We start from the raw sequence: 26226 nt of genomic DNA, 5'->3' as shown, positions 1-26226 counted from the left end.
TATAGGAATCATTACAACTGTCAAATGGAAAGGAACTGCCATTACTTCCGAGAACAACCCCAACAAAATTAGAATTAGGATCCTCTCCAGTTCAAGGGGTATTTTTGTCTTAAAAAAAAGTGAAAAGACAAAAATACCCCTGTATTATAAGGGACTGGAGAGGATCCTATTCCAACAAATTAGTACTCCTGTACCTTATCCTTTTGAAAGCTACCCACATTACCAAACTGGCTTTTCACTGACCACAAATTCTTTTTCGTTTTTCAAATTGCTTCCAAGTATAAGCCCCAAACGTGGATAAGAGCCAGCATCAACCACAAAACTAATTAGAATCTGGTAGCCAGTCTGTAAAGAGGACACTCCCATCTGTACATAGCAAATAACTTCAAATCCAATGCCCCCCAAAAGTTAAAGACAATAAAACCAAGAATAGACCGATTCGGATAATAAATGCGAAAGAGGTTCTATAAGGTTTATTTGTCCTAATAAGTAATTGGGTTGTTTGAGATCTGTTCGGATAGGTAAATCCATAAGAACTCTTTCACATTTGTTACAATCCGGATAACAAGTTGCTGGAGATCCGAATCTTAAAAACAAAGAGTTTAGTAGGTACACAAAGTCATAAGCTCAATTGGCCAACCCAAAATATAGAGAAAAAGTAAACTACCTCTATTTCTAAACTACATTTAGAGATCATGTGCAATAATTAGAGCTTAAGTGGCTAGTTGTTGCTTTTGATGGGAGGGTTCATCCTCATTGAAGCACAAGTGGGCTTTTAGTGATCTCCCTAGATTTAGAGATGGTTCTGCTACAATAACAGGAGGTTGCTGCAGCATCATCTCTCTTTGGAGGTAAGAGCAGTAGGTGTGGAAGGTGGTGGGTGTCACATTTAATCTGAAGCCCAAACCAAATAGGAGGTCCACTTCAAGAAAGTTCATTTCTGTTGTGCTGATTCCTCCTACTTTTGCATAGTAAGCATTGTTGTAGTACCTGAAGAGTTTCAAAGCATAGACAAAAATGCATTGTATATTTAGATTCATAATTACCAAAATGAATTCTAGCCTGTTATACAACTGTCATAGATGATGATGCAGTGAAAATCAGTCATTTCACAAGTATTGATCCAATGACTATTTTTCACTGTCACGTTTAACAAGTTGTATGACAGTCATATAACTAGCAGTCTACTAAATAGTATTACCTTCTCGTGGTGTTACAAAAAAAACTATGTAAGGCCATCTTTTTATAATGTTCATTGACTTCAAAATTATTTATTAAATTGCTGGAATCATATGGATCTTGGTTGGCAATCAGTGAAGATCAGTCATTTAACAAGTTATATAAGTTTACTAAATAGCTAGAATTACCTTCACATGATATATGTTACAAAAGGAAACTATGTAAGGCAATCCTTTTATATTAATGTTCACTGACTTCAAAATTATTTATTAAATTGCTGGAATCATATGGATCTTGGTTGGCAATCAGTAAGAGAAAGAGGTACAAAGATTATGATTTCACAGAAATTTGAAACATAAACTTTCTAGAAAAAGTTGAAAATTTACGAAATCAAAGTCATACCCCACCAAAAAAAAAGAAAAAAAAAAAAAGAAAGAAAGAAAGAAGAAGAAGAAGCAAGAATTTGTAGTGGTCCTATATCCCAATAATTAGCTTCACTACGTACGTTTAAAGCTAAAATTAGAGACCAAGTTATGAAATCCATACGTTAATCTTCAAGAAAATTAAGGTTGTGGAAAATCAAATCAAAACTATGAGTGAGTTGAACACTTACATGTCATCCATGAATTTGGCGGCCACCATGACACTTGTGATAAGAAGACGATGAACGTTGAAGGAATTGATGGGCAACGCGGCTTGCCTTTGAGCAAAGCGATCGAGATAAACGTATGCAACGATGAAGCAAGAAGGGCTACAATTGGCGTACTTGAAAATTCTCTCCAGGTAGCTTTGGATGGTGATGGTCGGGCGAGATAGGCCATGGAAGACTGAGATTTTCTGGGGTTGGAGTCGACGGTTGAGATCGTTCGACTCAGCCACTCTTTGGAGAAGAGAAGACAGAAATGTTATCAGCTTCATCATCACATCTGGGTTTTCTAAATCTGCCATTGTTGAGCAGCTTTTGGATTCTCAGAGTTCGAAATTCTGTTTGGTCGTATGTTCGGATATATAGTCATGGTCGTTAAATATCGGTAGGTAGTTTTATGGACCAAAACACCCTCAATTAATTTAAATAATCTAATAATTAGTGGGGTTTGTGCTCTTTTTGAATGAAAAGTTTGTGATTTTGAGTTGGGTAATCATTTTTATTTTTATTTTTTTTAATTTCAAAACTTAACTTGTGAGGGAGGGAACATAGGTGGATTATTGTCAATTTGGGGGGTTTTTTGGATGATTTATTGTGACAATGGTGATGGCATGCCATACCCATCATGTGATTACATGTGGGAAATTAGTGATTGTAGTTTGAAGGGCCCACTTTTGGGGGGTCTTGCATGTGTTTTGATTCCATACATTTGGGTGACATAACATGGATGTAAAATGTTGATTTATATATATACCATTAGAATATGATGACATTGTTCCAATCATACAGAGAATTGTGAATATATAACTTTTTGGTTGGATTCACGTTTGAGACATGATCTGTCTGGATCAACTCTCAACACAATCTAGCTTTTAGATCTCTTAAATCATCAATTATGACTGTATAAATCTGTCTAAAAGTTTGAGCACATAAATTTGTCTAGGCGGGACGGAATTAGAATTTTAGGTAAGGAAGACAAAACTAAAAAAAAAAAAAATCAAAAAAAAAATTAATGGGGATAAAATACTAATTTTAAAGGATTTTTTTTTTTTTTTTTCATACATATACTTTTGAGGAGATTTTTATCCCCATTTATGTAGACAACCTTTATGCATATTGCCAACTAATGAGGATCCCTTGCATTATGATGTTAGAATTGTAGGTGCAAGAGGGGCCTAATTAGGATTTCTCGTTTGGAGGGATCAAAATAGAAATGAAGGGTTACATTTAATTTTGATAAGGACCAAGTTTAATTTTAACCCTAAAGCTGAATATATATATATATATATATATATATATTTAACTTTTAAAAAATAAAAAATAAAAAAAAAATAAAAAATAAAAAACCCTCAAGGGTGGCTCCTCTTGGTGTGTACCTAGTTCCGTTGTAGGGGGTCTTAATCCATTACCAAGAAACATGTCTTTCTAATCCCTTGATCTTTTGCAAATTGTATTTTTAACATTAAATAAAACTTGTCTTTCTTTCAAAGTTGAAATACTTTAAAAGTGTCTAGATGCATGTGCTAATTTCCAAGCACATGCATTAGCTCCGCTTGGTCTGTACCTAGTTCCGTTGTTGCAGGGAGGGGGGGGTCTTAATCCATTGCCAAGAAACATGTCTTTCTAATCTCTTAGTCTTTTGCAAATTGTATTTTTAACATTAGATAAAATTTGTTTTCCTTTCAAAGTTGGAATATTTTGAAAGTGTTTAGATTAGATGTGCTAATTTTCAAGCACATGCATTAGCTAAGCGGGCCGCTTCTCATATCATTTTTTGAAGCATTCTCCTAAGATCCCGCATTCTCTCTTCCATGGATCAAGAGTGTGAAAGATCATTCCTTGTAACCCATTCTCAGTCAATCAATTAGAAAATTAAAAATAAAAATAAAAAATCTAATTTGCTCTCAGAATCAATATACACTAAAATTCTACATTATTCTAAATTCTACAAATTTTTTTTTTTTTTTTTTTTTTTTTTGTTTTAGCTGTACACTCACATACTTATTTTCGGATTTGATATAAATATCAAATATATATGTTTTATGCATGAGTGCTGGATTAGAGCTTTTCCAGCCCAAATTGGCTTTTGATAAGATCTACCGACACCCAGAAGGCCAGAATCAAAATTTGTAGCCACATATTATAATGGGATTATATGTATGCTTCTTCTTCTTTTTTGATTAATTTCTGTTAATGATCCAAAATCGAAAAGAGAAAGGAAACAATAGAAAGAAATAATGCTATACATATTTCAAAACGTTCTTTCATTGATGTTGCAGTAAAAATCACTATTAAATGAATATTTCTTTTATTCTTCTAGTTGGAAGTTGGATGCTAAAGATGATACTCAAAAATAAAAGGTGTTAGTTGTGCTTGAACAAACGAGTACCGGTTATGGTATCGGCCGAAGAACTAGGATTTAGATGTGGGGGAGATGAAATTAGAAATTATATATTTATATTATGGAGATAAAAAATTGATTTTAAAATAATTATAGGAGTATTTCTAAAATAATCATTTGTTGAACATTTTTAGTAGTTTTGCCCTGATTATGGTATACATATTTTTGAAAACATAGGGTTAGATATAGGACAATAAAGGGTGGAGTCAAAATGAAGAAGAGGGAAAGTGACTTTACAGCAAAGATGCCATTTTGTGGCTCTTCTTACATGGTGGCAACAACCTAATTTGTGAGCCTTTTGTTATCTAGTCACCTTTGTCTTTAGCCAGCACTTCCCATGACATGTATATATCTTGAGTAGTTCGATAAGTTCTTCGTGTGTTATTTTTGTATCTTTTTAAAAATGAGTTGATTTTTAAAATTATTATTTGATTAAAATTTAATACTGATAAATGTTGTTTTTATTTTTTGTCCATTTCTGTATAAGATAGACAAATTAGAGTAATTCTAGATATCATACTCATGTCCCTTCAAAACTGATATGGCTTTTAAAATCATCATTTGATCAAAATTCAATAGTGGTCTATCATAAATTAAATGTTAATTTAAAAAGCCACATAATTTTTAGAGGAACATGGGTATGACGTATATAATTACTCAAAAAATTTACCATTGAATCTGTGTGACTCACATGTCTGTCCCATATAAGGATTTTTTTTCTACAATTTCAAAAAAAAAATTGTAAATTTTCAAATAATGTGAATTCATACCGTTTCTTGCATCGAACAACGTGAAAAAATTTATATATTAAAAATGTAACATGTTACAAACAAGAATTAAGTATATTTTAATCAGGTTCTAACGTTTTGTTCTGTAAAATAGTTTTGAGTAAAAAATTATTTTTTCTTTTTCTTTTTTTACCGAAAAAGAAGTGTATTTTAAAAATAAAGAAATCTTTTTGAAATGAATATTTTTTTTTTTGCTACATCAATAATGTGCCACATTTTTAAATACATATAGTTTTTTAAATAGTTCGAGATAATTAAGAAACTGCTTGAATTTACATAAATGAATAAATATACACAGCTAGTATGAATTCCAGCCTTCTCAATTGTCATTTTAATTAGAGGTGGGCAAAATATCCGACTGCCGCCTACCGACTTATTTCAATTCGGTAGTCGGGATTTTTATTTTGAAAGTCGATTCTATTCGGAAGTCGGTATAGCTGATTTTTAACCGATTAACCAAACTTAACAAACTTTTAATTAACCGAACCAAACCAACACTTTGAATAGAAACGACGTCATTTCGTTTTGAAACTTTACTGCTTTAACAAAAAATTTCGAAATTATAATTTATCAAAATGAAGTCAATGAATTAACTGACATTGTCTGTTAACTAAACCGAAAACGACGTAACTGAACCAATAGCCCATCCTAATTTGAATTGATCGGTCGGACCTCTAAAGCTTGTCTTCTGTTGCCAAAGGGCTTCTCCGACCCATGTGCTGTCCATGTGAGCCCCTCCACTAATATATGGCGGCCCGCATTATTGGCTTCTAAATGCGTAATAATTTATAACCTCTTTTTGTATTTAAAAAGAAAAAGAAAAAAATATCAATCTTGTCAATAAAATCCTGCAATGTCATTATCAAGGGATATTTATGAAATTTTATATTACTTTTTGTTCTTTACATACGATTGTAAGGAAGCCTTCTTCCATATAAGATTTGTACAGGGATAAGGCTATTTTTACTACTAATTGGACAGCAAATCTGTCTCCTTTTTTTCACATGGTGTGTGAGATGTGGGCTTGAGCAAAAGAAAAATGGACCCATCATCATAAGAGCCAACAACAACAACAAAAGAGGAGAGAGGAGATAGATTAATCTCTGATTTTTTTATTTTTTTATTTTTTTTCTTTTTCAGTGAAATGGGAATGGGAAAATTACGAAAAAAGGAAATACAATCAAAGGATGGACAATCCAAACATTATGCTTAAAACAACTAGAAACCAATTAGATAAAACTAAAACTATTGGGAATAGGTCAAATAAATTGTGAGGTCTTACATCGTCTAAGTATGGGAATGAGGATGTGATTATATGTATATTCGCACACTTCTTGACACAACGCGTTTTAAAGTCGTGATGGTCAAAAACTTATCAGAACTCTGCAGTTAAGCGTGCTTATGCGATAGTAGTATTAGATTGGGTGACCTCTTAATATATCTGATTTGGGGGAGAAAAAATAGACAATTTTATGACGTTGGAGTGGGTCATTACATAAATGGCCAGGCGGTCCAGACCATTGGTCCAGACCATTGAGAAAATTGAAGTGGCCACAAAGAGTTGTTAACAAAGTCGATGTTCCTTAAACGAAACTGCCAACAACGTAACAACTACGTAAAACAAATAGATCGATGCTCCAGAGCAAGAGAACAAGTATTGAAAAAAGGTTGAAATGGAGCCATCAGAGAGAAACTACACCACGGTGTTCGATAAGGGCAATAACTGGCATGGAAAGCTTGGTGGACACCAAAAAGGGAGTTGGAACCAGATCTGGGGTTACAAAGACAAAAATAAGTTACCAGTTGCTTTGGAGATCCAGAGAGGAAGGAAAGAGGGACCAACGATCTGACGGGTGGACCGAAAACTGGCAGCATGAGTGGCAGCGCGTGTTGCACATGTGCTAGAATGAACGATGGCAGCAGAAGCGGAGGATGCTGGTGGTGCTAGGCGATAGGTGCATGTCTGGGCGGAGTGGAGGGGCAGCATGCGGTAGATCTTCAAAATAAAAAAAAATGGAAGTTAAAAGTAATGGGAAAAAAGAAAAGAGGGGAGGATGAGGAAGGAGGAGGAAAGCCTCTTGTCATACTAATTTTATACCGTATGACGTTGCATATTTTAAGTGATCGATATGAAAAATCACTTAAAATATATCACTTTAGCCGATATAAAATTAATGTATATTTAAGGAATACACATAATTTCATGGTAATTAAGGTAAGAGAAGATGAGAATTTGTTTTTAAAAATTTGCACGTAACATGAAATTTTATTTAAAAAAACTTGGTACAATTACAGAATAAGGTATAATTTCTAAAGCATTTATTTGAACAAAGTACATGCATGCTGCATAATATTTGTGGGATTCTTTAATTTTGATCGATGTAGATGGATGGAATTGAGAAGTAACTACTATTTCTTCTTTTATTGCTTTTGAGAAAGTTTCTTCGTTCATAGCTTTCCTGTCACAAAAAGAATGGTAATGAGAATCTTATATTATTATAAAAGAAATGGAAAACACTTCAGAATCTTGAAAATTTTCTACTGAAGAAAGTTGCCTATTTGGCCAACCCAAAAATATCTTCAAGGAAATTAAACCATCGTATTTAAAAACATTTTCACCATTTGGATATGATCTTTCGGCTATAAGCAGGGAATTAAAAATCAGAAAAGAGAAAAAAATATCTCGATTTTTTTTTTCTTTCTAATTATAAAAAATAGGCTAGAGAGACTCACTATACTTATTCTTTAAGTGTGATCATGATAACACTTGTCCACTGAGAACCGCACATAAAGGACTTAGGTGATGGAAACCACATATGCTCTCCCAAATCCAACTAAACTAAATTATGATTCAACCCCATCATATTATAACATTAATATGACTAAAACTAATCAAGTTGGTGCGGAAATTCCCAATGTAAGATGCAAACCCATGCCCTAAAGTTGTAAAATGTGTCTTACCAACTTGTACTATCCTCCTCCTTGTCTTAGTTGTAAAAAGTGTTGATATGGTTACCGTATACACCCATGATACCCATAATATCCCCTTGTCTTGTCTGACTTAAATACAAGTTGTCAAGTCCCATCCTTCAACCAATATATACATATATAAAGTCACATCCTATAAACTATAAAGTAGTCTTGCTTTAGACAACCAGATTCACGTGTCCCTATTTTTTTTATTTTTTTTTTTATTTTGAGTGATATAAACTTTTATCCTTTATTTAAGGAATAATTGTACCGTTGGTTCCTGTAATATGCCATAATTATTTTTCAGTTCTTATGATTTAAAAAGTACATGGAAGGTCCCTGTGATATGCAATAATTACGTTTTACTCCCTGAGTCGATTTTCCGTCCACCATTTTGACGGAATATGTTAGCCCTACACGTCAACGCCACGTGTCGCCAATAAGATGGCGACACATGTCCATCTTCATAAATAATATAAATTTATTAAAAAATAAATAAATAAATTTATTTGTTTAAAAAAAAAACTAAAAAAAAAAAAGAAGAAGAAGAAAAAAAAAAACTAGCAGGTAAGGGGGGGTGGCCGCGCGCCACCCCCTTGCAACCTTATTACTTTTTCTTTTATTTTTTTTTTGAATTTTAATTTTAATTTTTTCAAAAAAAAATAAATATTTTTATTTATTTTTTAATAAATTTATATTATTTTATTAGATGGACATGTCAGCGCCACGTGTTACTATTAAGATGGCGACACGTGGCCCTGACGTGGCATTTGACAAAGTCTGTTAAAATTTTTAACTGAATTTGACTGTAGGGATCGATTTGTAATTATTACATATCACAGGAACCTCCCATGCACTTTTTAAACCATAGGGAGTGAAAAATAATTATGGCATACCACAGGGACCAACGGTACAATTATCCATTTATTTAAGTTAAACGATGCGTTATTTATTTCAAAGAAAATGTGTATTGTGGTCGGACGCTTTGACTCGTCTTCAAGGTGAATGGGTCTTCAACCTCTTGTGCCTAGTTTTTTGCTTTCATGTTTTAGTTGTTTGACAAAACCACTTGAAAAAGTAACAAGACCTCGCTATGACTAGTGAATCTCAATCATTTTGAAAAATATTTGACCATAGATAAATTTTTGAGGATAGACAACTAGAATTTTTGAAGAAAAAAAATTTCAAGACTAAATGAAGTTTTTGGGAGATGAGAGGAGAAGGGGGGCATTTGACCCCTCTCGACCCCCTCCCTCCATCCATGGACCAAAATTGCTCCAATTTTTGTGGTCGGCTTTGATTAAACTCCACAACATATAAAGCAGTCAAAGCTTCATTCACAACAGGTTCTGCTAAAATATTTCTTGTGGTGCTACGTGCTGTCAATGTGACTCTCATAATTCCGAACTACAATACCAATTTCTATACTCTTATGGTCCTTATCCACAGCTACATCCCAATTAAATTAACCATCCATGTTGGGGACTTCTACCAAAGTGTTGGTGATACTTTGAGAATGGTATTCCGCACATCTTTGAGAATGGTATTCCGCACATCTGGCTCATGCCCATTAAGCCGTTCGAATTCATCAAGAGAGTTACTTGCTTCTTGGAAGACTTGGTTAAGATGAATAAAATCACCTCCATGAACTAAAGTTCAACCAAATCACATCGTCTCATCAGCCGATCCTAAACCACATGGAAAAAAGCAACATCAATTTTAAGAGGATACAAAGACGATATGTACGTGGGTGACATCTAGAATTACTCCCTTAATAGATAACGCCATTCGCGAATGCATGCATTCATACATGCACCTAAACAAAGTTCATGTGCTTTGGGATAGTAGGAAAAGTGATGGTTGCATCTTAATCGGCATGGAATGATGCAAACCTCCTCACTCCACCTATGAGGGTTAAGGTGCTGAGGCCACCAAGGATGGAGAGGAAGATCAGCCTGTACTGCAACTAGAATAAGCATAATCAACTCTATTGACACTCCTCATCCTATTTATTAACATCTATAGCTCCCTTCCCTATATTGATTTTTTGAAGTTAAATACAAAACAAAGTTTCTATATATAAAGGCCAAACCCAATTGGTTAGTTTAGTTTAATATGAATTCAACTTTCAAAAACGAATTAATTATCTAATTAAAAAAAATATTTGATTTAGTTGAAGAGCCATTTTAAAATGGGAACTTTTATTAAACCTTAAAGCTAATACTTCGTTTGTTTCGACGTAAAATGATATTTGGTAGAGACGCAAATGATAGTCAACTTGAAAATGATTTTCGTTTGATCAAAAATATTAGTAAATTTCGAAAAATGATTTACACTTTTTAAAAGCGTAAATCATTTTTTCCATACGACAGATGCCCTCTTTTAAAAGATGCAGTCGACTTTTACTCTCAAGTAGTCAACCACAACCGAAATCTGGTCAGTGTCGAAATCAGGTCGGTGTTGGACACGTCTGGTCATTGTCGCCGGATTCCAGTGACTAGAATGGTTTGATTCCGACCATCTGGCTGGGATCTTGCTAGAACGATTGAATTCCGGCCAACTGGCCTGGATCTAACCAGAAAGGCTAAATTCCGGCCAAAATGGTTGGCTTCCGGCCTACTGACCGGGATTCGGCACAAATGGCCAAATTCTGGCCACCTTCGCCAAAATTCAGCCAACTCAAATCTAGACGAAACTATTTGGATTCCGGCCTTTATCATCGGAATCCAGCAACAATAGTCGGAATCCTGTCGATCAGTGACAGAATCTCGTCACTGGTGATTTTTATATTATTTTGCATTAATATTTTTATGTTGTGAATAAAAATTGATTTTTATAATTTAATATGATTGAATGAAAGTATAAAAAATATTTGTGATTTTCCATACGCGTCAAACACCGGAAAATGTTTTCGGTGAAAAGTATTTTCTTGAAAAATGATTTTCTTGAAAATATTTTATAACGAAAAATATTTTACGTCGAAACAAACGAAGTATAAGTGAAATTTGGTTTTAAGTCATGTTCCTAGTTTGCATAGGTCACGAATTTAGTTTGCCTTGTAATTGTTGATTTATGTTGCGGCTATATTCACATTATTTGTGTCGATCATTTCACATTTAGGAAGAAAGGAAGCCTATATATTAAATGGAATAGTAAAAAGTGAATAGTTAAAATGCTGAATTTGATGTATAAAAGGTTAATAGCTAAAATAGATCAATTTGATTTTTTGTTAACTATTTTAGTTAATAAGTTTGCTAAGATTGCTGTGAATGCTCTTAGCTATAGGTGGCAGGTGCTACCATTAGAAGTATGTTTTTTCTAATAAAAGTATACTTTTCCTATTACCAACAAAGAAAAAAAAAAATGGGGCATGCACCATCTCTAGGTCCAAAAATATCATAGGAATGCTATAAAATGTATTAAAACAAATATATAAGTTTTGGAATAATATTAAAGACCATATTTTTATATATATTTTTTTTATTTGTCAAAGTTGATGTGACTTTTAAAAATATCATTGAATTTAAAACCGATTATTATTAAATTTTGGTCTAATTATGAATTTAAAAACCACATTAACTTTAAAAAAAAAAAAGAAAAAAAAAAAGATATCCGCGTCAACTTTAATTCAATAGCAATTTTCAAAATCATGTATCATACATTTTTAATTGGTCTTAGCATGACAATAGCATGCTTTTAATTTTAAAATAAATTTGGAAAAATATTTGTCAGAGTCACAAAACCCTGGCCACACAACCAGGGTAGTTTTGTACGGTGAGGAATAACAATCACACTCAATCACCCAGAAAATAATATGGGAAGAAAACCACTTCAACAATCATTAGTTCCTCCATTAAAAAAAAAAAAAAAAACCTACCCAAAGAGAGCTCCTTTATGGAAATGGATTTAAAAATATAATAAAAAATTGGAATATTACCGTTCTTCTATGAAGGAAAACTAGGAGTGAGTCTCTTGTTTCAAACCTTTTAGTTTTATTATGTTACGAGTCCTTGAGAAGATCTTGTAACTGGTCGTTGATCAGGAAAATCAACAAGATTTCTCCTACGTGCTCTCCTTATGATGAATGTTAAAGTTGTTAGAGGGACCTTAAACCTCGTTAAAGTCGTTAGAAGGACCTTAAACCTCATAACAGAAGTGTTAATTTGTCTTAATAATTTTGTGCCACTTTATTGCAAAACTAGTGCTTAAATAGAACTACAATTGACTTAGAATTAGGTTTGGACTAGTAAACCTATTCTGATTTGAACTAAGAGGTCCCATATAAGGAAGCCTCTTACAACTCCAATTAGGCTAGGACTCTTACTAAGGAAATAAAAGATACTAACTTATAAGAAAAGAAATAACATAGATACTTCTCTTAATAACGTAAGAGAGTTGGGCAGCAGAATTTACTAAATAACCTAAGGTGCTAACATATTAAATGTAAATAAAAGGTCATTTGTTCATTTTAGGGTATTTATGTAAATTTATTTTCTAAACTTAGGATATTTTTGTCACTCTAGGTTTTAATTTTATTTTATTTTTTAACGATTCTAACTAACGGGGGTTAGTCATTCGATCTATTTTTCTACATGTTGATCCTACATATTTAATGGTTAATTTTAAAACAAGTTGTACAAGAATTGTACAGAAGTGATAAACGTATCATATCTCTTTCTAATAAAATGCTAATTCAATGCAGCAGCTGAATGTGACAAGAATCATGGATACAAAAGGTAAAAATATTCATCAAGTAAGCAATAGTTTCGGTCAAAAACAAACATCTGAAATATACCTATGCTGAGCAAATCTTCATGTATCAACACGAACATGGGTATTAAGGCTTACGGTCCCACTGAGAAATTCCAAAATCCATATCCTTGGCAACTATTAGCAGAACTATATGGTGTACCAGATTGACATTTTCGTAGGAGCTCTTTGAAACTTGAAAGAGACCCACTACAGGGAGAATTTCCCCACACCTTGCCTCCAACGAAGCAACTTCCTGTACAACAGAAGCATAAGTATCACAGGCTACCCTGAAGTTGGTTGAGAAGTATTTCAGACCCATCATTCTCATCGTCATTATTCTCGATCTTATCAAGGGCATTATCTTTCCCCGCCGACAGTCCATTGCCCGTGACGTCTCCATTGGCTAAGCCAATGCGTGATGCATATACTTCATCTTCGAGATATCTGGATTGCCTCAACAATCCAACCAAAACGTCCCTGCTGTCAGCATCATCTTTTTCCTCACAGAGCTCAAAGAAGGTAGACACATTGGCAGGCTTTGGCCGCCAACTCTTTGAACCCTCAGCCATAAAAGCTTCTTTCCAGCAGGATAAGGCCTCAGAAATCCTCTTCTCTCCCATATGCCCTTCAACAAGAGTCTCCCATGTACTCGAATTTGGCTTCCCTCCAGTTTCGACCATTTGGTTGAAGAAACTCTCAGCTTTATCCAAATTTCCTTCTTTAACATACCAACCCATGAGAAGATTTCCTATTCTAGGGTCATAAGATGACTTTACCTGCAACCACTCCTCATAAATTTTCTCTGCCCTTTCGATATCACCTAGTCTAACAAGAGAGGATATTATAGCATGGTATCCCAAATTTGGAACGATGGGAAAAATTGTTCTGTAAACTTTCCATACTCGATAAGCCTCTTCTTTGTTACCAACATTACCATAAAGACTTATAAGATAATGATAAGGTATTCGATCCCGACCTGTTATCCTACTCTCCACCTTCTTCAAGCAATCTTCAGCTTTTTCAAACTGCCCCATCTTAATGTACATTGTAGCCATCGTGCTAAATGTAGTCCAATTGGGAATAATGGTTCTGTCCAGTTTCATCTGTTCAAATACTTGTTCCATCTTTTCTGCAGATCCTTGCGATCCACGAGATGATAGCCAGATATTATAAGAGTATATATCCAACTGCATGCTTTTCTCCATCATTTCTGAAACGATCGAGTCAACTTTATCATACTCCTTGAGGTTCATATAGAGAGTCATCATCACATTGTAAGGAAGTGCGTGTGTAGCAAAACCTTTACTTTTTATTTCGTCGAGTAAAGATTCTGCCTTTTCTCTCATTTTAGCCTTCACATAAGCATTGAGAAGAGCACCATATATCCTTCTGTCCCTCAAAGTATCTGGCATCTTCAGGAAATACTCTTCAGCACCAGAAATTCCACGAACCTTGCCAATGAGATCTAGTTGAATTGCAGCATCACTAGTAGACAATCTAAACCTCTCTCCTTTATCGTTCATCCAATCATACACCTGCAAAGTGCAAAAAATTCAAAACTGAGAATAATGCAAGACATGGCTTTTAATCCAAAAATTAAAAATAGAAATAGCAAGACATGGGTAATCACTGAAAGAGAGACAATGCTGTAACCCAATATATCAGGGTGTGCTGCAATCTATAGGGGTAAAAGACTAACTAGAATGGGAGATGGCCGTGAGCACCAATTAACAGATTCTTCCAAGAGTTGACATGCAATTGCACAGAATGAATTATTTCAATCATGATAAGCTTAAGCTTAGCATCTACTCATTCATATACGTTAATTAGAAGCTTTATGCCCTCAACCAATAATGAGAAGCTTGTGAACAGAAAAATCCAGCACAATTAATGAAATCTTAGCACGCAATTTCACAGAATGAATTATTTCAAGGAACAACTCATTTATGATAACCCTAGCATCTAGTCAGAGAAATTTTAAGCCCTCATCCAATAAAGAGGAATTTCGAACAGCAGAATCCAGCAAAATAGATGCTCTTCATTCTTTAAAATATAGGAAAACCAGATAAAGACACCAAACCCTGCTTTGAGATATATTTTCAATTATATTAATATGATGCTAGACAGTGAACACATAAGACTGCTATATGATGCAAGCACATCTACCAACACCATTTATTGGAAAACAGAAGAACTCATCATGTTATTACAAAAAGAAAAAAACAACCTCCAAGAGCAAGGATAATTTTTATGTGCTTTTACTGGATAAAACTATCATATTTGCAACATTTGTCCTGCATCTTTTTCGGGTTGTGGACCAGCATTCTCGTACTCTCATTCAAGTTGGTCTAACGGGTGTGGATTATTTACAAGAGAATAAGATCATGGTCAATGACCAAAATTTGGATTCTCAAGGATCCGAAAATTTGAATCTCTCTATATAGTTGCATTAGGTAACAACATAATCTTCAGTTTCTTTTCCTTCTCGTATAATGCATTCTATCATTCTAACCTTGGCTTTAAAATCATCATTTCGCAGGGAGGGTGGGGGTAAGCTTGCTTGTACGTTACATAATCAAATGCAATTAATTTATATACCTACAAAACAGTCTTGACTTCTGCTAAAATTATAGAACTTGTAAAAAACGCACCAAATAAACTCCCAATTTTGTAGCTTTTACCTAAAGAGCAAGATTATACCAAGAAATAGAAACAGCAAGGATGCACAAACTCACAACCCCATCGAACCAGCACATCATTTCAATGAATTCCCACCAATAGCAATGCATACGCATTAAGCAAAACACACTGAAAACGTCAAATGCAATCCCAAAATCCAAAATCAAATTTTTTACTCAACAGAAAGATCACAGCAACTTTAAGAACAAAAATGCTACCCAATATCGCAGGCCATAAATCCTAGCAGTCGATTTAACCAATTTCTACCCGAAATTAGCACAGACCAATCAGCCGAAACACACCCAAAGAATCAAACAACACCACAAAATACCTTCTCTTTTTTTTTTTTGTTAGAGCTTGGCTTTTCTGCCAAAAAAATAGCGCATACCCATTAACCTAAGTAGAACGAAAACATTAAAGAAAAAACCCATCTGTCATTTTTGTTTTCTTTTTACCTCAAGAGCGTGCTTGTACCTCTTGAACTTCCTCAACTCCTTGACCACCCTACAAAGCTCCCATTTTGAGAGCTTCCTGCCCTCTTTCTCCCACTGGTCCAAGACGCTCCCAGAACCCAACTCATGATTCTCCATCAAAGATATTCTCTTGTATATGGCGTTCCATTTCACCATTGGCCTGCGCTCGTAGTCCACGGTCCCATAGCTATGAATTTGTGAGATTGAGCAGGTGACTGTGATTGGGACTCCCCGGTAATTTGCAGCTGTGGGAAGGGCCAAACTGGGAACTCTGCACGGTAGGGGCCGAGCGTAGGAGAGGGATGATGATAGAGAAACGTTGTGGTGGTGAAGAGACGGTTGGAGAAGCATTTTTGGTAGGGCTTTTGGAGTGTGTATGGTATCGATGTCTAAAACACAGGAATTGTGTTTTTCCTGGTCTTGCTCTCTGTCTCTCTGTTTGTGGATAGGTTTATGAAATTACCTCAAACTCCCCGTCTTTCGTTTTACTTTCTTTTATCTTTCTTGGATAATATCATGTGTGAAATTACACACATTTTTTACACCCCGACGTGGCAAGAGCCACATCAGCGTCATTTTCTTCTCCTCTTCTCCATGTCAAAAAAACACGGTCCCCATTTCCTCTGAAATCTCGGTGTCTCTCTCGTTTCCCTTTCTCCAATTGCCCATTTCTCATCTCACCTCGCAACAGGTCCGAAATCTGTATATGAAAATCTAGGGTTTGATTTAGGAAACTGTAAATGAAAATGGAAGATTATGATGAATTGAAGAAGGGAATGATGATTTGATGAAATAAAATGGAAGAACAAAGAAATGGGTAATGAATTCTATAACGAAATTGAACTATTCGAGATGCCCGGTTTGTAAGAGGTGCCCATCTTTCAATTTACCAAGTAAACACTGTTTTTTAAATAATTCCTACAATTAGACTATTGGGCATTAGATACATAGCCCTGTGCTAAATACTCCTACAATTGAGATGGGCCAAGCCCATCTAGCCCATTACTAAAATGGGAAAAATATATATATCTTCTTCAAACTACCATTTACTAGGCTTGGCAATTTTGACACGACTCGCGAATTCGGCACGAACACGACACGAATATATAGGGTTTGGGTTTAAGCTATAACTCATTTACAACCCGTCAACCCGTTTATGACACGTTTGTAACCCGTTAATAACTCGTTTATGACCCACCAATTTGTTTATGACACGTTTATGACTCATCAACCCGTTTATGACATATTTATAACGCGTTAATGACACATTTTTTATCAAATTAACTAAACGGATTGACACGCTAACCAAATGGGTTGACACGACAACCCGAATTGGCAAGCCTACCATTTAATTGTCAATGCTTCACTTCAAAATACTAAGACTAACAAAAAGATAAAAATGACCATAAAATTTTTCAACAAGGCAAAAATGTCTTTATAAATTAGAAAAAAATAAAAATAACTAAAACTAAAAACTAAAAAAAAAAAAAAAAAAAAAAAAAAAAAAAAAAAAAAGGAAAAAAAAGGATAAAAAAAAATTATTTTTATTTTTTAAAAAGAAGAAGAAGAAAAACAAGTTTTTATTTTTTACTTTTTGTTATTTTAGTTTTTTCTTAATAATTTTTTATTTTTTTTTAAAAAAAAATTTATGAAGGGTATTTTTGTTATTATGATGGACATTAACATGTTTTAGTAGTTTAAAGGGGGACATTGACAATGAGTTAGTAGTTTGATAGGTTATGTGTATTTTTCTCTACTGAAATCCATTATTAATGGTACTATTACACTACCCACTAGGGGTGTACAAGCGAAACGGTTATTAAACGAAAATAACCGGTAACCGGAAAAACCGGATAACCGAAGTACCCGGTTGCGGTTACCGCTTATTGCATTTTAAAAAATCGGTTAATAACCGATAACCACAACCGATTTTTATTATTATTATTATTATATATATATATATATATATATATATATATATATATATATATATATATATATATATAATGGATGTTGAAGAAGATTTTCCATAATAATGTAACAGCCGAAAGCAAAATTTAGGACCAAACATACTTATGAACAGGGGCGGAGCTACCCCTGGCCTTCTGGGTCCCCCCAAGGCCAGGGGTTTCTCAAAAAAAAAAAAAAACTTAAAAGAAAAAAAAAATTAAAATTAAAATTTTACCCCTAAATTTTTGTATTTTTTTGGTTTTGGTTCCCTCAAATTATTATTTTTCAATTTAGCCCTCCCAAATCCTAAATCCTAGCTCCGCCCCTGCTTATGAATAAGGGAAAATTAGTTCATGACAAAACATATATCAAACAAACAAAAGCACACCAAGTCACAGATTATCCTGTCCTTAAAGCTTAACCCCTCCATTGATGGCGACCGAACTGTGTGTGTATAGAGCAACTTCGACAGTATTTTCACCACCAAGTGCTCAGCCAAAAAGGTTGACATTCTTCTCTACTTCTGCTATCTCTCTGTTCTGCTCTGTTCTTCGAGTCAGAAGAGGGAGTAAAACTGCTTTATTGTTTAGGAAAATATAATTTTTTTAAAAAATAAAAATAAAAAATTAGGACAAATGAATTAGCCTTTGTCTTCTCCGTCCAAAAAAAAAAAAAACGTGTGTGGTCGTTCCTCATAAGAGGGGTGAGGGGGTAGCCTCTCCTGTAGTTGACCACCCATTTGTGAGGAGAAGTCTCACCCTAATAATTGCCACCTTTTTTCCTTTGCTGAAACTTAATTTTTTAATATTTTAATATTTTTATTTAGGATAAATTTGTAATGATGGATTGTCAAGCATAATGTATATTTGGTGTGTAACGTATCAGATATGATCCACATGTCATGAAGTTAGTGATATGATGTAGTACACTATTAATTAATTGGGTGGTAAGCTAACAAAGAGATTTATTTGAAACTAAAGTAAAAAAATTAGGAGTTTAATTGTCTATATTAAAAACATAAAAATTAAATTTAAAGCACCCAAAAGCCATTGTTCTCTCTCTCTTTTTTTTTTTTTTTCTTTTTTTTTAATGGCCTACCAATTTTTTTTTTTTCGTTATAATAGGTGAGATTTAGTGAAAAAAAAAATTGAGGATAAAAGTACGTTATTAGAAAATAATTTCTCTTTTATCTTCTTTTCACTTTCTTCATATAACCAAACAAATACTATCTCTCTCTCTCTCTCTCTCTCTCTCTCTCTCTCTCTCTCTTTCTCATAGAAAGTGAACCCGAGTATTATAGGTTTTATTTTATTATCATTTTTGCTTATTTAGCTCACTTCATTTTTTTTACTTTAGAATATGATTTGTCCTCATTAAAATAAAATAATAAAAAGGGAATTTTGTTTAGTTGATTAAAGATTGCATCCTGTCTTTTTCTTTTCTTCAAATTTTTAAATATTATTTGTATAGGCTAATATATTATGATAAAATTTGAGAACTTTAATTGACACACACACACACACACACACATATATATATATATATATAAATTAAATAAAAAATTACGTATGAAAGGAAACAATGAGCATGTAAAAATCGGCTAATTTGAGGTTATATGAGATTCAACACAATTCAAATGTCAGTTAAAAATTAGATTTTTTATTTTTTTATTTTTTTATTTTTACAAACGATTTAACTAAAGTACATTTTATATTGAGTACTCAAAGTCGGAACCTCAAAAATGAAATGAATCGTGTGAAAAATAGATCATATGGCACGCACAATTTGTCATCCATACATTGTTTCCATAAAAATTAACCTTCTTAAATAGTTCAAGTAATTAATCATTTTATTTTATTTTTTTAAAAATAATTGCCACCTCTCTTAATCCTGCCCTCACTTTTCACTACTCCCATTTTTTACTTCTATATATACTTCTCGCATTCCCTTTTCTACTTCAATAATTATATTTAGGAAAAAATATTATGAAAATAAACACTTTCATATTTCCCCCTATTTAAACCTTTTTCTATGTCATATTGTCCCTTTCCCCAAGTCTAGTTGAATAATAATTTAAAAAAAAAAAAACAAAAATATTTTCTTTTTGGTGTTTAAATTATAAAATTTGAACTCCAGACATGTACTTCTAATGACTATTGATTGATTATTGTCCGGAGACTTCTAGGTTATACACTATATGCACGGGAACTATCGGTGTGATGCCTTTTTCCAAAGAGTAATGCTTAAAAAATAAAAAAATTAAAATTATCTCGTACCTATTCTACAATGTTGATGAGGCAGTCCTAATCAATCTTTGGATCAATACTTGAAAAAAAAAAATAAAAAAAAATAAAAAAAAAAATAAAAACCACCAAGGGTTGGTTGAGATTGCCAAGTTAGCCTTGTGAAATATTGTGGGATAAAAATATGGTATATCGTATTACTATTTGCAAAAATAGCGTTATCGAAAAACTGAGAAATTAACTATTAATAATATGATATAAACATAATAAGATCATCATGAGAAGGCCATCAGAGTCTAAAATGTTGTTGCAAGTGCATGATGCTATAAAACAGCGATGACATTGTAGAGAAAGAGTGGTATAGACTACAGACCAATGAAACATTTTAAAACAGAACAGGATTTTTCATAAGAAACAATAACACATTAGAGTTCACCATTCCATAAGAGATACTAGTATTCAGTCGATGTCGTTTATGAAGCCCAACCTCTGACCAAGCCACCTGGTGATTTGTTTCCTTCTCAGTAGACTCTTTCTCTCTGTTTTTGCAAGCAAAATTGTTAGTTATATTGTGATATCTAGAATCCAGCCAGCAAAAGCACTCTAGTCTACAATCAATAAAGAAATTGAATAAGTTGCTTCATGTGCTTCAAAATTTCAAGAAGATTTTCTAAATCAAGAGTTTTTACCTGGATTTAATCCTAAAGCTGCAGAAGATGTTCTGCATAAAGATGTAAAATATTTAGTTTCCAAGCAAATGTCTGTAAGAAAAGTCACCTTCTTTTTTCTTTTCTTTTTTTTCAAATTGTATCTATCAAAAGAAATCTGAACATAAATTTCTTTAGGAGAGGGAGCAACCAAAATGTCAAAAGTACCAAACTCTTTACAAAAGAGTCTTGTTCAATTCAAAAAGATTATCAAAATTTTAAAAAGTTTGATTATAATCTGTTAAAAAATTATAGCCTTGGCCAAACAAGTTCATCCAACAATCCTCCAAGGCTTCCAAACACTCCTGAACCAAAACCTTTTTTCAAGATTGACTATTAACCAGCTCAAAGGTTGACCTAAAGTTTTGGGATTCCTCTTTCCCAAATCTTTTCCAATGGCCAACCCTATGCAAAACACCAGAATCATCCAAAACTTCTTCAAAACCTCCAACTGGTTTCCAAACTTATAGTCTGCGACTCAACAACCCATTCAAACGCCCATTCTACAATTTTTTCCCAAAGAATCTAATACATTCAAAAGGTGACCGTCTCTATTTGCACCGTTGAGCCTGAACTTTTATGCCAAAACCAACAGAACATTCCCCTTTCCGAATAGCCCAAAGATGTTTCCATGCAAATTGGCACTATGCCCTGACCAGCTAATTAAGGAGAACCCGAAAATTCTACGAGCTTATACTCCTAGACACACACTCAATCTCCATAACCTATATTAAGGACAAAGAAGATGAATAAAAGTTTCTCATTCAAATATCAAATTCTCAAGATCCTTACCCTTTCTAAGTGCAGACAATATGCCCAAGAAAATTTCAAACAAATTTTGATTTTCAATTTTCAATTGTTAGGAGTACCAACCAGCATTGTTTGACACTTTCTGTTTTTAATGATACCTAGCTTCATCACTCTAGGTTCTTTTACTTAAAGGAAGAAAAAGAAAAGGCATCTCAACCATTTCTGGTTTGGTTCATTGATTGGTGGATCGATTTCGGTCTAAATGAACAAAAAACTTCCCTTCCATGAGATATCTGTACACTTCAAGGACAATTATTTTGGATACTTCAACAAAATGACTCTGAAAGAAAATTCTTAGACAAGAATATAACAGTAGAAAGCAAAATTTAGGACCAAACATACTTCATAACGAATACAGAGATAATTTCAGAGCAAAACATATATGAAATAAACAAACACGTGTGGATCCATACCTCACAGATTATCCTGCCCAGCACTGATGGCAACCGAACTCTGCGTGTGGAGTACAACTTCGAACGATTCCTTAAACCCTTCAATCTGAAGATAATTCTTTGTCTGTGTAAAAGGATCATACAAGACCAACTGCCCCTCACTGTTCTCCATGAACAACTTCCCTTTCTTCCAAAATCCCAATGGCCTTCCCAAATCCATGGGAATCTCAATGCTAACAAATCTAGTCCACGACTCCGTAACACCAAATTCAAGCGAAACCCATATCTCCAAAGACATCTTTATATTACTAAAATGGCGAGGAAAAATCGCCATAGCAACATGCCCGTTTAACTCCATCAATTGGTGAGAAAAACACAACCGATCTCTAGAGTACGGAACCGGTGTCGTACGGAACACCTCGTCGGTGAAATCAAAAGAAATAATTTGACCGCCACCTTGCTCCGCCGACCATAAGAAAATCCCACCCAAAGCCAGAGTCTGTGAACGGGCAAAAATACCATCAGGCACGCGTAGGTCAAGCAGTCTCCACGAACCACGGCTCACACTGTAGACTTCCGCTATCAGCGCTGCCGTACCAGAGCCGTTCACAACGTGACGAACGCTAACCACCTTGAAGTCGCTGGAATTGGGGTCGAAGCCGAACCCAACGCTGAAGGGAGGAGGAGACAAGGGCGGGATAGCCTTGAATCCTACATGTGGTGTGGTGGGGTTCCAGAGATAGACGTCTCTGGTTTGGAAATCGAAAAGGCATAGTAGCCCATTAGAGGAAGCGACGAGCTTGATGTAATAAGTTGATCTATTGAGGAAATGAACGGGTGCTAGAGGGAGATTCATCGGGATCTGAGACACACAGTCGAGGGTGTCGTACGAGAGGGAATAGAACACAAACTTTTCGGCGTTCGATTTGTCTGTGGCTTTGACGAGGATGAGAGGAAGAGGATGAGTGGGGTTTTGGGTGGTGAGAATAGAGTGGTTGAGGAGGTTTGTAGAGAAGAAATCATGGTTTCCGATCAGAGTAAGCCAGGTCTTCGAGACGCACCTGAATCGGAGGAGGGATTTTGGTGGCAACCTCGACAGGATTTCCATCAGCACGTCAAGAGGTAGAGAGGTTGAAGACATTGTTTTCCCAACTCCTGCTCTGCTCAAGGAATTTCTAGCAATAATTTCAATCTCTGCGTTGTCCAGCGACTCCGGCCAGTATTTGAAGGAGACTTGGAGTCCTCATATTTACGGATGGAAAACTAAAGATATGGTAAACCACAAATATAAAAAAGAAAAGGAAAAAAGAATTACTGTAACCCTTCGGTTTTATATTAAGAGGATCATTAATTCATATAAAATGGGTAAATTATAAAAGAGTTTTTAAGTGTTAAATTTAATATTAGTTCATTTGGTTTTATAAGCAATTTTAAAAAGTTTTAATTGTATTCGACTAATTATTTTAAATTGATAACACACATAGTAATGTTTTTTGCATAATTTATACACAATTCTAATTATTTTTATTTTATGATAATCATTAAATTTATTTTTTTTATATATAAGTCTTAAATATTTAATTGTTGATCTTAAAAATTGTTAAAATTATGTAAAAATTGAAAAAAAAAAAAAAAACATTACTTTAACACATATGATTAAATAATTTTCCTCAATCATTACGGCATTAAATCAGCGGAGAGTCGGAGACGGAGGTGAATTGAGTAGGGCAGAAAACTTTTTTTAAAAAAAATTTTTAATTTTTTTTTGTTTTATTTGTGTTTTTCAAGATGATTTGACAATACCCGTGTAAGAAATGGTTGAAATATTGCAATACAGTCTCTACAGAAGAATTATGTTGAAGTTGCAATACAGTCTATACTTTTTCTTTTTTTCTTTTTTTGTAAAAATCAATAAGGTTTTGTCCTTTTTTTAGGTTTTTTTTTTTTAAAAAAAAAAATATTAAGGGTATTTTTGTCATTTGGGAGGACAATACAAATTGAGTGTTAGTTTGAGTGGAGTATATGTATTTTTCTAAAAAAATTACCTGTACTTGGGCCGATAGACAAATTTTATAAATTTTTTGAGTAATTTTAAATGTCACCACATGTTTCATTGAGTCCCTTCAAAATTGATGTGACTTTTAAAATTATTATATGATTAAAATTCAATAGTGATCTATCAAAAATTTGATAATGATTTTAAAAGACAGATCAATTTTGAGGGACACAAAAAGAACACGTAGCAGCTCAAATACAAGCTAAGTAAACCCCCCAAGTTTAAAAAAAGGAAAAATTATCAAGAAAAGGCTTCTCACAACTTTATTTTTGAAATATTTAAATAAAAGAAAAGATTTCTCATTTAAATGGGATATTGTAAGTTGGTAGTTAAAATGGAAATAATTAATTATTTAAAAAAAAAAAAACTAAATCGAAATATATCTAATTAGTCTCAACTTAATGAATTTACTTCCATCTCACTCTCACAAAGAAAGAGATATGAATTGAGGTAGAGGTCAGTAACAATCTTGAAAATCTTCATCTCAAAAGAAATCACTGCTTATCCTAGCTTTTCTATGGTAATAAAATTTTGCCAGTGCTGGCACTTTTTTTTTCTCAGTGCCGACGCTGATACATGGTGTAATTTTTGTAGTGTTATTGGCTCAACTCTCTTACTAGTATTAACAAATTTTTAGACTGTTTTTTTTTTTTTTTTTTTTTGGGCCTTGAAATTTGGTTTAAGTTTGAATTTATCTCTAAATTTAAATATATTAATTCCATCATTGATTATTTTAAATAAAGTACTGTCATCCTTAGATATAGAAGGTTGAAATGATAATTAAGATTAATCATATGTTCACATATACTATTTAACACAATAACAATATTGTTCCCTTTAAATTAGTTACTTCATGATTAAATGACTCGATCTTTATAAGTTTCAAAGTATAAATATACTCGAATTATAAGTTCCAAATTATGAACATCAAAAACATATTTCAAGGGTGGACTTATAATCTTCACTTTGTATGAAAAAAAAAAAAAAAAAAAAATCCTTAAAACCACTTCCATAATTAATGTTTTATATGATCACAACATTTTGCACTCATATGAAAAATGCCACTTATAAAAAAATAGCACAAATTCTACTTTTGTTTACTCATATTTTACTTATCAGAGTTGTGATTGGTGCACAACACAATTACACAACACTTATTGCAAAACACAAGACACATAAGGTAGGACCCATGTGGTGGGTCTCGCCCTATATGTATTGTGTTGTGCAAAAATATTTTACTTATTAGGAGTGATGCTATAAGGAAGGCTAAAGTTTTTTTTGTGTCCACTCAAATGTCATGTGGCTTTTAAAATCATTATTAAATCAAAATCCAATAATGATCATCTCAAATTTAATGGTGATTTAAAAGTTATATGACATATGGGAGGAGAGTCCTCCTTGTAGCATTACTCTATAATCTAGCAACAATTCTCCTATTCCCAAGGGGTAGCTCAATCGGCTGGGGACCACGCCTCATGAAGTGGAGGTCACTAGTTCAAATCCCCCCTCCCCCTCTTGTATGGACATGTCAAAAAAAAAAAAAAAAAAGAAGCAACACTTCTTTAGTAGAATCTAAAATTAAGGAGATTAGATTCAAAATTGGGAGACAAAATCGAATCTTTATGTAATTTCACTTATGCTCCGTTTATTTCCGTGTAATATGGTTTCTGTTGTAAAATATTTTTAGGGAAGTCATTTTTTAGAAAAAATATTTTCCGTCCAAATCATTTTTTGATGTTTGGCGCGTACAAAAAACGACAAATATTTTTTATATTTTTATTCAATCATATTAATTTAAAAAAATTAAATTTTATTTAAAAAATAAAAAAATATATATATTAATATAAAATAATACAAAAATATATTTTTATATTTGGCGCATACGGATTCTGGCCAGTTGACCAGAAGTCAGTTGTCCTGGCCAAATCTCGGCCAGCTGGCCAGGATCTGCCGTTTTGGGAGCAACCAAAATGTCAAAAATATCAAACTCTTTACAAAAGGTCGAGTCTTGTTCAATTCAAAAAGATTCTCGAAATTTTAAATTTTTTGATTATAATCTGTTAAAAAATTATAGCCTTGGCCAAACAAGTTCATCCAACAATCCTCTAAGACTTCCAAACACTCCTGAACAAAAACCTTTTTTCAAGATTGACTATTAAACAGCTCAAAGGTTGACCTAA

The 26226-nt window shown here is 33.5% G+C and overlaps 3 protein-coding genes across 4 annotated transcripts; all 3 read right to left on the bottom strand.

Moving 5' to 3' along the window:
- Window positions 1–442: 442 nt before the first annotated feature.
- Window positions 443–2179, bottom strand: LOC133880137 (cyclin-U4-1-like). Its single transcript, XM_062319023.1, has 2 exons — window positions 1793–2179; window positions 443–990 (listed from the first exon to the last, which is right to left on the bottom strand). Exons 1-2 carry the CDS (start codon window positions 2125–2127, stop codon window positions 714–716), a joined length of 612 nt encoding a protein of 203 aa, XP_062175007.1. The 5' UTR covers window positions 2128–2179; the 3' UTR covers window positions 443–713.
- A 10531-nt stretch (window positions 2180–12710) lies between these two features.
- On the bottom strand, window positions 12711–16685 carry LOC133880321 (pentatricopeptide repeat-containing protein At1g02150). Its single transcript, XM_062319269.1, has 2 exons — window positions 15871–16685; window positions 12711–14271 (listed from the first exon to the last, which is right to left on the bottom strand). Exons 1-2 carry the CDS (start codon window positions 16237–16239, stop codon window positions 13012–13014), a joined length of 1629 nt encoding a protein of 542 aa, XP_062175253.1. The 5' UTR covers window positions 16240–16685; the 3' UTR covers window positions 12711–13011.
- Window positions 16686–20373: 3688 nt separating this feature from the next.
- Window positions 20374–23243, bottom strand: LOC133880527 (F-box/kelch-repeat protein At3g23880-like). Of its 2 annotated transcripts, XM_062319476.1 has the most exons (3): window positions 22012–23241; window positions 20771–20802; window positions 20374–20620 (listed from the first exon to the last, which is right to left on the bottom strand). In XM_062319476.1, the coding sequence occupies exon 1, from the start codon at window positions 23129–23131 to the stop codon at window positions 22013–22015; it is 1119 nt and encodes a 372-aa protein (XP_062175460.1). In that variant the 5' UTR covers window positions 23132–23241; the 3' UTR covers window positions 20374–20620; window positions 20771–20802; window position 22012. The 2 variants fall into 2 exon arrangements, with proteins under 2 accessions (XP_062175460.1, XP_062175461.1); XM_062319477.1 differs by lacking the exon at window positions 20771–20802 and having other exon boundaries at window positions 22012–23243.
- Window positions 23244–26226: the final 2983 nt, after the last annotated feature.

The sequence above is a fragment of the Alnus glutinosa genome, chromosome 10 (genome assembly GCF_958979055.1).
Source record: "Alnus glutinosa chromosome 10, dhAlnGlut1.1, whole genome shotgun sequence".
NCBI classification, from domain to species: domain Eukaryota; kingdom Viridiplantae; phylum Streptophyta; class Magnoliopsida; order Fagales; family Betulaceae; genus Alnus; species Alnus glutinosa.
This window is presented reverse-complemented; position numbering and strand designations above follow the sequence as displayed.

Coding starts and splice junctions, on each gene's coding strand:
- LOC133880137 (XM_062319023.1), bottom strand. CDS start 2,127: ATGGCAGATTTAGAAAACCCAGATGTGATGATGAAGCTGATAACATTT. Junction 991..1,792: donor GCCAAATTCATGGATGACAT/GTAAGTGTTCAA, acceptor GAAACTCTTCAG/GTACTACAACAATGCTTACT.
- LOC133880321 (XM_062319269.1), bottom strand. CDS start 16,239: ATGCTTCTCCAACCGTCTCTTCACCACCACAACGTTTCTCTATCATCA. Junction 14,272..15,870: donor GGTACAAGCACGCTCTTGAG/GTAAAAAGAAAA, acceptor TGCACTTTGCAG/GTGTATGATTGGATGAACGA.
- LOC133880527 (XM_062319477.1), bottom strand. CDS start 23,131: ATGTCTTCAACCTCTCTACCTCTTGACGTGCTGATGGAAATCCTGTCG.